At 44.6% G+C, this 12,504-nt stretch overlaps 2 protein-coding genes across 3 annotated transcripts; one reads left to right on the forward strand and one right to left on the reverse strand.

The window, feature by feature from the left end:
• The first annotated feature begins 1,209 nt into the window (after positions 1 to 1,209).
• On the forward strand, positions 1,210 to 5,863 carry LOC9270461 (putative cyclic nucleotide-gated ion channel 7). Of its 2 annotated transcripts, none has more exons than XM_015764987.3 (3): positions 1,210 to 2,290; positions 2,874 to 3,404; positions 4,416 to 5,863. In XM_015764987.3, the coding sequence occupies exons 1-3, from the start codon at positions 1,412 to 1,414 to the stop codon at positions 5,226 to 5,228; spliced, it is 2,223 nt and encodes a 740-aa protein (XP_015620473.1). In that variant the 5' UTR covers positions 1,210 to 1,411; the 3' UTR covers positions 5,229 to 5,863. The 2 variants fall into 2 exon arrangements, with proteins under 2 accessions (XP_015620473.1, XP_066162358.1); XM_066306261.1 differs by having other exon boundaries at positions 1,216 to 2,290; positions 2,874 to 3,398; positions 4,410 to 5,863.
• Positions 5,267 to 11,521, reverse strand: LOC4352197 (uncharacterized). Its single transcript, XM_015764988.2, has 10 exons — positions 11,229 to 11,521; positions 10,938 to 11,110; positions 9,566 to 9,724; positions 8,638 to 8,787; positions 7,958 to 8,101; positions 7,447 to 7,603; positions 6,644 to 6,816; positions 6,319 to 6,374; positions 5,948 to 6,050; positions 5,267 to 5,564 (listed from the first exon to the last, which is right to left on the reverse strand). The coding sequence occupies exons 1-10, from the start codon at positions 11,437 to 11,439 to the stop codon at positions 5,475 to 5,477; spliced, it is 1,416 nt and encodes a 471-aa protein (XP_015620474.1). The 5' UTR covers positions 11,440 to 11,521; the 3' UTR covers positions 5,267 to 5,474.
• Positions 11,522 to 12,504: the final 983 nt, after the last annotated feature.

Consider the following 12,504-nt stretch of genomic DNA (forward strand, 5'->3'; position numbering starts at 1 on the left):
GGAGGAGATCGCACAGGCGGCTTCAAGCGAGCTCACAGTGGGGTCGATCCGCATCCATCAACCCTCGTCGGAGCTTGCTGGTGACCCCGTCTTCTCCGTGCACGGCAACCCGATCCACGTCAAGCTCACCGTCAACCTCCCTATTCTCCGCATCAATCTCGCAGCTGACCTCCCTCTTCTCTCAAGCATGGCGAGATCTTGGCTGATCTCAGAGAAGACAGGTTCGGCGTCGAGCTCGTCGTAGCCTAGATCTAGGGGGCTGAGGCGTCAACGACACGTAGAGGCGGAACTCGCCAGAGCCCAAGTTATCGGCGAGATCGACCGAATCTCTTCCCCCCTCCTCCCCGAGCACATCCTCCTGTATGCACCGACGAGCTCGAGCTCTGGCTGCCCTCCGTCTTCCTGAGCATTTTCCTACATGCGCTGGCAAGCTCGAGCTCTGGCTACCCATAGTCTCCCCAAGCGCCTCCTCCGTGTGCCGTCTTGACCCACCCGTCTAGAGCCTCCTCCTTCTCCTCTAGCTGCAGATGGGGAGCCGAAGGCAGAGAAGAGTCACCCCTGCACTTTCCCCGTGCCGCGGCTGGAGTTGGAGGCAGCCTCATCTCCTCCCTTGGCGCGAGCTCATAGAGGAGGTGGTGGGCTGGTGGCGCGGCTTGCCGCTGGGTGTGCTACCACCGATAGGGGAGAGAGAGTGGGGGAGAAAGGGGAAGGAGGAAGAAGAAGGCCAGACTGACATATGGGCCCCACTAATTTATACATATGGTATCTGACGTGGCATTCTTGTATGAAAAAAACGGGGTAGAAAACCGGGGGGGGGGGGGGGGTCTTTTGCACGGTATTAAAAGTTTGAGGGGGTCAAATGGTTTTAGAGTTAAAGGTGTGATTTAGACTAACGGAAAAGTTTGAGGGTGTTAAATGGACTTAACCCTATAAAATTTAATTAAAAAGCATAATACTTAGACCTAAATCTTTTTATGTTCGTACAAAAATTTTGAATAAGATGAATGATCAAACGTTTGTAAAAAAGTTAACGGGATGACATAGGAGTACATAAAAAATGGAGGTAGTATTTACTCAACTTCCATGACTGCGTCCCAGATTATTGCTTAGTGGATTGTGGGGCCATTCCATACTCCAGGTGTGAGGCTCGCCTCTCCTCACGGCATCACAACATGCAACCACTAACACAGCACAGCCACGAGAGAGATCGATCGATCGATCGAGAGTGTTTCTGATCGAGAAGAATGCTTCTGACAAATCGATCCCTCTGAAATTTCGTTGGTCAGAGATCAATCGATTCTTCAAGAAGGAATCGCAAATCGCAATGCATGCATGAGGAAGCAATTGCATCGATCGATGTCATCAGCAATGGCGGCGGCAAAGGAGGCAGCAGGTGAGGAGGCGTCGTAAGATGTTTGGCAGCTGCGGCGGCGGGTACAGGACGCAGACGATCAACGGGAGGAAGGGGACGTTCGTGCGGCTCGAGCAGCAGGAGGATCAGGAGCGGCAGCCGGCGGCGACGTACACCATGGACGGCAGCGGCGGCGGCGGCAGGGTGCAGCACGTGATGGACAGCTACTTCTCGAGCGCGCCCAAGATCCGGACGCGGTCGGTGCGCATGGCGGCGGCGGGCGTGATGAGCATCGGCGGCTACCGGGCGGAGCGGCTCAAGAGCATCGGCCGCGTGTTCCAGGAGGACCTCACCAACATGTCCCAGAAGATCTTCGACCCGCAGGACGCGTTCCTGGTGCGGATGAACCGCCTCTTCGTCATGGCCTGCATCGTCTCCGTCGCCGTCGACCCACTCTTCTTCTACCTCCCCGCCGTCACCGCCACCGACAGCAACACCTGCATCGGCTTCGACCGCGGCCTCGCCACGGGCGCCACCGCGGTGCGCTCGGCCATCGACCTCTTCTACCTCGCCCGCATCGCGCTCCAGTTCCGGACGGCGTACATCGCGCCGTCGTCGCGGGTGTTCGGCCGCGGCGAGCTGGTGATCGACCCGGCCGCCATCGCGCGGCGCTACGTCCGCCGCTTCTTCGTCGTCGACCTCCTCTCCGTGCTCCCGCTGCCGCAGATCCCCATCTGGAACTTCCTCCACCGCCCCAAGGGCGCCGACCTCCTGCCCACCAAGAACGCCCTCCTCTTCATCGTCCTCGTCCAGTACATCCCCCGCCTCGTCCGCTTCTACCCCATCACCTCCGAGCTCAAGCGCACCACCGGCGTCTTCGCCGAGACCGCCTTCGCCGGCGCCGCCTACTACCTCCTCCTCTACATGCTCGCCAGCCACGTACGTCCACTAATCTTCTCATTCGATTTGTAAATTTCACATAACGTAAGTACCTTCAAGTTTCAGAAAACAACACACGTTTCGATACTTGGCATTTAACCAGTGTTAGAAATTCCGGAATGAAATTTTCGAAATTTCGGACCCCCCGATACGATATTATTTCGGCCAAAATTTTTAATTTTTTTAATTTGGTAATATTTTGTTCAAATTTGACCAACATTTGTTTAAAATTATAAAAATTTCGGTATATCAGTAACCACCGATAGAATAAGCCAAAACAAAATATATATTAAGCCCTGCAATTAACTACATATGTTTTTGGATTAAAGCTTCACAAAATCAAACTATCAACGAATTGAACGACGTGCGAGATGACGAGGTTGTTCCACGTCCAGCGCACACATCCTAAATATATATAGATAAAAAAAACCACGTTATCTCGCCATTGCACATGTTCGTTGATAGTGTGATTTTGTAAACATCAGTAACAAAATATATGTAGGTAAGTGTTAAAATATGTATGGTTTTCTATATTGAACCAATTTACTTGTGATATAACAATTGATACTACAATTTCGATTAGATGGTGGGGGCGTTCTGGTACCTGCTATCGATCGAGAGGCTGGACGACTGCTGGAGGGAGAACTGCAGGGTGCTCAAGTTCCATCAGTGCAAGAAGTACATGTACTGCGGAGGAGGGAACCTGGGGCAGTCGGGTTTCCTGGAGTGGAGGACGATGATCCGGCAGGTGCTGGTGATGGAGTGCGCGCCGGCGGACGAGGCCGGGACCGGGTTCCAGTACGGGATCTTCACGACGGCGATCCAGTCGGGCGTGGTGTCGACGACGAACCTGGTCGCCAAGGTGCTCTTCTGCCTCTGGTGGGGGCTCCAGAACCTGAGCACCGTGGGGCAGGGGCTGAAGACGACGCACTACAAGGGGGAGGCCCTGTTCGCCATCTTCCTCGCCGTGTTCGGCCTCATCCTCATGGCGCTCCTCATCGGCAACATGCAGACGTACCTGCAGTCGATGACGCTGCGGCTTGAGGAGATGCGGCTGCGGCGCCGCGACTCGGAGCAGTGGATGCGCCACCGCGTGCTCCCCGTCGACCTCCAGGTATGCAAGTGGGTTATTTTAGCCCGCTAATTATCTCACTTCTAGTATATTTTTTCTTCTATACTACATTCGTCCCATATTATTTGTCGTTTTTGACTTATAATGTTTGACCATTTATTTTATTTGAAAAATTAGTGTAAATATAAAAAAGATAAGTCATAATTAAAGTACATTTGATAATAAAACAAGTCACAAATAAAATAAATAATAATTCCAAATTTTTTTGAATAAGACGAATGATCAAATATTACAAATAAAAACTCAAAACGACAAGTAATATGGGACGGAGGTAGTATTTTGTACTACCATGTGAAAAATGAAATAGCAAATGGTCAAACATTATAAGTCAAAAACGACAAATAATATAAAAAAGATAAGTCATAATTAAAGTACATTTGATAATAAAACAAGTCATAAATAAAATAAATAATAATTCTAAATTTTTTTAATAAGACAAATGATCAAACATTACAAATAAAAACTTAAAACGACAAGTAATATGGGACGGAGGTAGTATTTTGTACTACCATGTGAAAAATGAACGGTTTTGCTAAATTTATATCGACACATATTTGCCCTGGTTACAGTCGATTTTCGAGCCGCTTGATTCTCTGTGAGATCCGTATAGGAGCAGCGTAAATACGAACCGATTCTGCTGGAACACTGGCAATTAAAACCAACGACCCTAGCCAACTAGTCACCTGTGTTTTTCTGTTTGCAATTATATATTTATTCAAATTTATACGGTGCTTACACACCACTTATATATATAATTGGTATGTAATTTTAGAATTTACATATGTAACTTTAAGATTTACATATGTAATTTTGAGACTTACATTATAAATACACTAAAATTACATATGTAATTTAGAGACTTTTAATGTAAATACATGCCGACTATTTTTTAGTGAAAAATATGGCGCCATAAATATAGCTACTCCCATGATGAAATAGTAAGCGGATTTTTATACCGGTAGCCGAACTACCCACTTGCATCCCTACCTCCAGGAGCGCGTGTGGCGGCACGACCAGTACCGGTGGCTGGAGACGCGGGGCGTGGACGAGGACAGCCTCGTGCGCAGCCTCCCCAAGGACCTGCGGCGGGACGTGAAGCGGCACCTCTGCCTCCGCCTCGTCCGCCGCGTGCCGCTGTTCGCCAACATGGACGAGCGCCTCCTCGACGCCATCTGCGAGCGCCTCAAGCCCAGCCTGTGCACGGAGGCCACCTACATCCTCCGGGAAGGGGACCCCGTGGACGAGATGCTGTTCATCATCCGCGGGAGGCTGGAGAGCTCCACCACGGACGGCGGGAGGATGGGGTTCTTCAACCGGGGCCTCCTCAAGGAAGGGGACTTCTGCGGGGAGGAGCTCCTGACGTGGGCGCTCGACCCCAAGGCCGCCGCCAACCTGCCGCTGTCGACGCGCACCGTCAAGGCCATCTCCGAGGTGGAGGCGTTCGCGCTCCACGCCGACGAGCTCAAGTTCGTCGCCGGGCAGTTCAGGCGGCTGCACAGCAAGCAGCTGCAGCAGACGTTCCGGTTCTACTCGCAGCAGTGGCGCACCTGGGCGTCCTGCTTCATCCAGGCCGCCTGGAGGAGGCACCTCAAGCGCAGGGCCGCCGAGCAGCGCCGCCGCGAGGAGGAGGAGGAGGAGGAGGCCGCGTCGGCGTCGTCGTCCTGCCAGATCACCACCACCGTCCTCGTATCGCGCTTCGCCAAGAACGCCATGCGCGGCGCGCAGCGGCAACGGTCGCGCCGGGACGCCAACCTCATCGTCCTGCCCAAACCGCCGGAGCCTGACTTCCAGACCATGGAGTACTGATTGGTAGTGTCGAATTATACACAACATGCAAATCTTGATGGAGAGGAAACCAATTATACTTTTGTCAGTCTGGCTGTACCGCTGGGGGGATTTGCAATTATAACACTGCTGCAGCAAATTTCTTATTTACTTTACATGTTGAGGTACCACCACCCCTGGCCAGGAGATTATCATACAATCCGTGCAGAATACTGGACAGATTCAAGCAGTGGCACATGAACAAAATGCAAGACGATCATCACAAATTCACAAGTAGTTCATCCGATTGGGTAGGTTGATGCCAGCTCGCGCTAGAAGGTCCCTTGCTATTTTTTCAGCTGAAGCAATTACCTCCTCCTGGAATAGACCACAGGAAAAGTAAAAAACAGAGCCACAGAGGCCAGAGTGTGAGAGACACAATCAGTTTTCAGTGCATTATAGGTACTTAAGCAGGGTGTAAAATTATTGGTTGGTGAACCAGACAATTATATACCAAAGCCTATTTTTAGCATATGGTCAGCTAGGGGTAGGACTGTTGGAGTACCGTTTCTACTTTCTAACCATTAGAAATCTGAACTTCAGAAGTGTTTATTCCTCATGAATGTTTTGACATTACCTGTTCTAGTTTAACCAGTTCGTGAATTGTTGGCATGCAATTATGTTCATCGTGTTTACTGTTTAATCTAGCATATTTGGCTCATCTCGATGTGTAAGGTGCAAATACTTGAGCAGTAAATTACCTCATTCAAATTCACGATCTTCTTTTCCCTCATAATCCATCGACCGTTGCACATTACAGATTCAATATTTTCTGTTCTCATGCAGTAAACTATGTTGGCAATGCTGCATAACGGGAAGAAGGTGAGTCAAGTATTATGGCATGACCAAAAGTGTGTCCCAAGTCACTACTCGACAAGCTAGATACATCAATGAACAATCAGATCCAGTAATCATGGCCATAGAAAGCTGTTAATTGGTTGGTTGATGGATTCAAACAAAAGCTGTTCTAAAAATCTTGAGAGAAGTGAAATGAAACCCGTTTGTAAAGCCTATTTTCAATAGTACCGCAATTCAAAGACTTAAATCAACTCTGCAAGGTAGCAGTGCTTACCAGTCATGCACTGGGACCATGGACCATATAAGTGGATTCACAACAACCATGTCCGCCTGCACAAATTAGAATACTGAATACTGTAATGTCAACTTAGGAATTAATATACTAGAACTCAAACGTCAAGACCATTTGAATTCCATAGGAAATCATAGGCTCGCATGATGATACGATGCTTATGTAGGACAGAGAAATACAAAAACAACATATCGCAATTTATTTAATATGGATTTTGAGATGAATATGGAAACAAAATGTGGGCAGTGTTAATACTCATAAGGCTATCGAATGCAACACATGACAGAATAACAGCTAATGGAATCACCTTCTTCCCAACCTCCAGCGAACCTATTTCATCGTCCCACAGAACTGCTTTTGCACCATTAATAGTAGCCATCTTCAATACAGTCTCTGCAGGAAGAGCAGTTGGGTTCGTTGTACCAGTGATGTACGCCTCACGCCCTTTGTTAATAAGACAGGCTAGGTACATCTCATCAACTGCACAAACGGGTAGACATGTAAATGTTTTATATACTATGATATATATCGAGGCATCAGTGCAGACACGGTGGTGGATAACGAAGTAATAAAAAAACTGCCTGGAAACTTAAAAAGAAAAGATGGATATGACCTAGAATCTAGCAGAGTATGCAATTTATGTGCGAAAATATTTTAGTTTCAAATTTTCAGGGAGAAGGAAAAACGGATTCATCAATGAAGGTCAAAGCTGGCAAATGATACATATATTAAAAAATGCAGAAAAAGCAATTAAAAAGGAAAGGTGACACCTTTGTTTTTAATCTTTTTTCCACTTGAACTTTAATATCAAGATTAATTTAACCATGCGTGCTTTCCGCAAGTTCTATTCGTTTTTTTCAGTTGGTATAATGCTACTGTGCATGACTGCACACCAGAGTAAGCACTCTGGTCTCAACACTACATAGCAACTTATTAAAAACAATAATTTGTTTTTTTGTGGACTTAATTGACAGAGAGTTGCAAAATGTTAAGGTGTATCCAATTAAGATGTATATAATCTACATTTGATAGTATAAGAATTGTTTTGCATGACATTAGTCATGCCTCTAGCTCATAATATGTTTTGTGTTAAGGATTTCTGAAACAGACCAATGCTCATCCTGTTATTGCTTGGCGCTCCATCTGTACCAAGAGAGACACAAACACCAGAATCCAGCATTTCTCTAATTGGAGCAAACCCCAACATCCTCATAGCAGATGCGGGGCAGTGAGAAACCTTAACATCAGCCTTTAAAAAGTGCCCAATCTGCATGTAAGAACCTTATAAGGTGAAAACTTTGAAAAAATGGTATTAGAAGCTACATCTTTAAAAATCCAGACAATCTATCAGGAAAGAGATGCCAAACAATGCCAAATAGAATTTAACAAAATCCAACAGACTGACGTGACAAAGGAAACATTTCTTGTACAGCTGTGGCAGCAGATTCATGATTTGTCAAGTGATGACTTCTACATGATGTAATCAAGCGCAAAATTAGGGTGACTTCTTACAACTAGAAAGAAACAGTATTTACCATAGTTTTGATATTACATAGGAGTAAGTAGCAAAGACAACGGACAATGTAAAAGGTAAGACTTCATAATGAAAAAGTTTACTCACCTCAGGCTTATTCAACCAAACAGAATGAGCAGCCAGCAAATTGCTCCTCAGAAAATCAATTTTCTCTAAATATGTCACTGTCCCATGATCAATTCCCTTAGTCTGCATTACCAGCTCATTTTCATAGGGTATTTCTGCAATATGCTGTACAGAAGTGAAAATGAACGAGTAAGAAATTTATTGATGCTATTTAAGCAACAAGCTATTATTGTACAAAACTTCTAGGGAGCACCACCAAAACAGTAAAAGAACTCAATGCAGTACCGAAAATATGAAAACTTAGCTGAATTCCCCCATGCAATTGTGAGGCTAGATACACAATACATATGCTTATATCTGCCTATGCAAGAAAATTCTAGTAAATAACTGAAAATACATATATCCATATGAGAATGAGATCATAAAAAATTGTAAGTAGTATTGACCCTAACATATATGATCAATGTCAATTTGTATAATATATGTTTGCAAAAATAAGTGGTGTGGACTGTTTTTCTCTGGTAAATACGATCCTTCCTGGCCACACAAAATGGAATGTGAAGGCTACTTTTAACTTTGTACTTAAAACATTAAAGATGTGAAAAATAGTTTTTTTTTTAATTGTATGGATCAAATAACGCAGCACACTATCTTAAAACAGATAAATTTGGTTGCACCAATAAATCGATTTACATAAGTACCATGTGGATTCCAGTATTCAGTTTCTGTGCAGCATCTCTTGTTTCAAGCAGTAAACGATCCGTTGCATTCATGATCTGTCTCAACCCAAACCATATCCTGATACGCCCATCAGCTGTGTTGTGATGCTTTTCGTATAGATCTTTCTGCGACTGTGGCAACGCAATGCAACTTGTCACTTGCATCAATAAAAAACAGGCATGCAATGAATAAACAGTCAAACACATGTATATCTGTATTTACATGAATCTTAAGTTGTGCAAAACAGAAACTACCAAATATGAATAGACTCAATTTGCAAAACATCAAACAAAAGTTCCTAACAGCTGTGACATGGAGAAAAAAAGAAAGGGAAAAATGGCTCAAAAATGAATACATTACATTGTGGACGAATATTTTCTCTTTATTTGTTGTTTTGGACTTCTTTACATTACATTGTGGACATTATATGGACAAAGATACTAGTTAGGTATTGTTGAATTTCAGGCATGCAGCATGTTCCTAGATAAAGAATATGATTCTCTGATAAGCAAGACTGAGTTCTTTCCCCAAAAAACTCTTCCTATTCAAGATCCTGCATGTCTGACTTCGGAGATTTTACTGCAATTGTGCCTTGAATTATTTCAGGAAAAAACTTCTATCATATATAATATAAGTCCTGAAAGCCATTTGCATGTGTATGACAGTTAGTACAGAGCTAAATGGTAGCATTATATATAAGGGAACAATGGGACATATAGTCCTCATGTGGTTACTAAAGATGCTTGAGTTCAGATATCCAGTAAATGATTTTATTAAAAGCAAAAAAAAAAAAGTGGGTAAGCAGCAAGTGACAATGTTCAAGAAAATGGATATTCGTTACAGGTAGTCAACATATGGAAGGAAATGATGTGAAACAAAACTAGGATAAGTTCCAAGCCAGAAGAAAACCTGAATGCAATCATCAGTTGAACAAGAGCTCCAGTTTGGAGGTAACCCATCACCACAATCCATTATTGATTTTGTCAAGCATGCACGCAATCCCAGCAACTCTACTGCACGTGCCATTTCTGAAACATACTGCCCACCTGCTTCCGCAAAGCATGTTACCTGTCATTTGAGTTTTAAAGGGAAAAATGTTAGGAACACTGGCTAATTCGCAGTTACAGATCTTCATGTGGTTACTAGTTTGAACATAAATCCTATTCAGCAAACTGAGAAAGTACGAATCAAGTGCAGCACAATTATATTGCAGAGCCCATTTCATATATACGAGAAACATATGTAGTGTGGGTCAGAAGGGTAGGAAAGATTGAGTTAAACAAAACACAAAATTAAGATTATCCAATCCTTGGATTCTTCATGCCCCTATCTTCAAGAATATCAGGACCTTCGGACTTTCACAGAAAATAAACTGACTGGACAGATGTGACAGAAGTTTTAAGGAAACACAAATATAATCAACTTTACCTCATATAAAGAAACCTACAGGCTACAGAAGAAGATAACTGTATCCGTCCAGCATGATGATAACACAAATACTACCAGATTATAAACCTATGAGCCTTTAATCATGAATACAATTAATAGCACAATGGAATACAATTAATAGCACAAAGGATATTAAGAACTTCAGATGTTGATTTCTAAACATTGTTTTGATCCATTGGAGTAGTAAATGAAAAATAACATCTTCAGATATTGTGAACCAGCGTTATCATAGGATTTGATACTTTTGAGGCCAGAAACCCCATACATTTTACTTCTGAAATTACTATAGTACCATTTCGCTCATGTTAAATCCACCTTTCTATACAATGCAATGTTCGATAACAGAAAGAAACAATCGAATGCAGTAAATATGCAGAGGACATTCAAGCAAGATGCTATCTGGGTTTGTCCAAAGTACATTCACAGCTCTGCATCTCCCTCTGACATCCCCAGAAACCATAAGTGCATACTTCCCATGACAATCCACATCCACCACATCGTGGACATAAAACTAACAATTCGCAAATTTCTCCAACGAGAATGCAAATCATACCCAACACTGTCCAATATAAACTAAATCAAGATGCAAGAAATTTTGGTCACCCTTTAAACACTAACAGGCACACCCATCATCAACAGATATACTGCATGGACTGCTCAATTCTCTGAAAGTGCTCTAGGCGCCAAATTCAGTCATGGAATCGCAATCAAGCAGTGAAAAATTTGTTACAGGTTCCAGCAAACACGTTGACAGTGTCACTATCGTGAGAATTTCCACTATCGTAGTATCAGAGGAACTGAACTGATGTCAGTCAGGGGAGGGTTAGCTCACCCCGGATCGAATGAGCTCGATGCCGCAGAGGAGGGTGGAGGCGTAGGAGTCCTCCTCCGTCATGTGGGACTCGTATGGCCAGATCCTCCCGTGCAGCCACGCCATCAGGTCGACGTCGTCGGCGATCCCCCGCGCCAGCTGCTGCGACGTGTGCACGTGCGTGTTGACGAACCCTACCAAACCCCAATCGAACAACAAAAAACAGTAAAAATCCAGCCACAAATTCCGATTGGGGGAAGAGCTTAAAATCGACGAATCGGTGGAAGTGTGCGGGGAATGCTAGAAACCAACCGGGGAGGAGGATGCGGCCGGCGAGGTCGACTGTCGCCGCGGCCCCGGGGAAGGACGAGAGGACGTCGGCGGACGGTCCCACGGCGGCGATGCGGTCCCCGGCGACGGCGACGGCGCCGTCCTGGAAGACGCGGAAGCCGCCGTCCATGCTGACGACGACCCCGCCGTGGAGCACGGTGACTTCGTCAGCCACCGCCGCCGCCGCCGCCATTTTTGCGCGCTCCTCCAGTCCCCGCGGCGCGCGTCCGTACGCCGGCGAAGCTAGTGAGCTAGTGGATTGTTTTTCTCGGAATGGAGACCGAAATGATTGAGGGGAGGGGACACTGTCGACACTGAGACGGCGAGGCGTGTGGAGTCAGCCAACTAACCAAATGATGAGGATGAGATCTGATCCGTTTATTTTCGATCGGTAGGTGACTAAGGGTCTGTTTGAGGAGCTTTAAATTCTGAGAAGCAGTTGTTTGGTAGCCAGTTTTTGAGAATCTGAAAAAGCTTTGAAACCCAGCTTCTCCATCTTCTGGCTTCTTAGTTTATTTTTCAGAATCTGTAACTACAGATTCTCAGAAACTGTGGATTGTTTGGGGCAGTTTCTAGCAAAAGATGGGTTTGCAGCTAGGAGAAGCTCTCCAAATAGGGCCTAAGGCTGTGTTCGGAACGATGGGTTCCTAACACCACAGTGCGCACGGAAAACGAAACGGTCCATTAGCGCGTGATTAATTAAGTATTAGCTAAATTTCTTTCTAAGCAACTTTCGTACAGAAACTTTTTGTAAAAACAAACCGTTTAACCGTTTGAAAAACGTGCGTGTGGAAAAAACGAGGTGGAGGAGCTGTGAACCAGCCATTCTAAACACAGCCTTAGGAGAAGCTGTATGTTTTGGAGAAGACTAGGCATCTGGAGCCTGATGGAGAGTGGAAAAATTGGGCATCCACGTCATGCTGACGTCAGCATGATACATGTGTGCAAAACCACTTTAAACTATTTTTTCTCTTAAATTATTTATTTAAATTATGGTCCAATTACACCATTAAATTCATTGCAATTAAATCTTTAAAACAATACTACACATGGATATGTTCCGATAAAAAAAATATTTAGCTTATTATTGAAATATTTTTAAATGTTGCACGATGTTACATCAAGTATATCGGAATTGTTTCGCTGAGTAGATCGAAAATATTTCAATCGTTTAAATCGGGCGTTGTTTCACGTTACATAACCACAATGTTTCAGCAAATAACGAAAGAATGTTTAAGTCACTGCAACATTTGATTCA

This window comes from Oryza sativa, chromosome 12 (genome assembly GCF_034140825.1).
Source record: "Oryza sativa Japonica Group chromosome 12, ASM3414082v1".
In the NCBI taxonomy this organism is placed as follows: domain Eukaryota; kingdom Viridiplantae; phylum Streptophyta; class Magnoliopsida; order Poales; family Poaceae; genus Oryza; species Oryza sativa.

Coding starts and splice junctions, on each gene's coding strand:
- LOC9270461 (XM_015764987.3), top strand. CDS start 1,412: ATGTTTGGCAGCTGCGGCGGCGGGTACAGGACGCAGACGATCAACGGG. Junction 2,291..2,873: donor TCTACATGCTCGCCAGCCAC/GTACGTCCACTA, acceptor AATTTCGATTAG/ATGGTGGGGGCGTTCTGGTA. Junction 3,405..4,415: donor TGCTCCCCGTCGACCTCCAG/GTATGCAAGTGG, acceptor CCCTACCTCCAG/GAGCGCGTGTGGCGGCACGA.
- LOC4352197 (XM_015764988.2), bottom strand. CDS start 11,439: ATGGCGGCGGCGGCGGCGGTGGCTGACGAAGTCACCGTGCTCCACGGC. Junction 8,102..8,637: donor TGAATACTGGAATCCACATG/GTACTTATGTAA, acceptor ACTTCTGTACAG/CATATTGCAGAAATACCCTA. Junction 5,565..5,947: donor AGATCGTGAATTTGAATGAG/GTAATTTACTGC, acceptor GGTCTATTCCAG/GAGGAGGTAATTGCTTCAGC.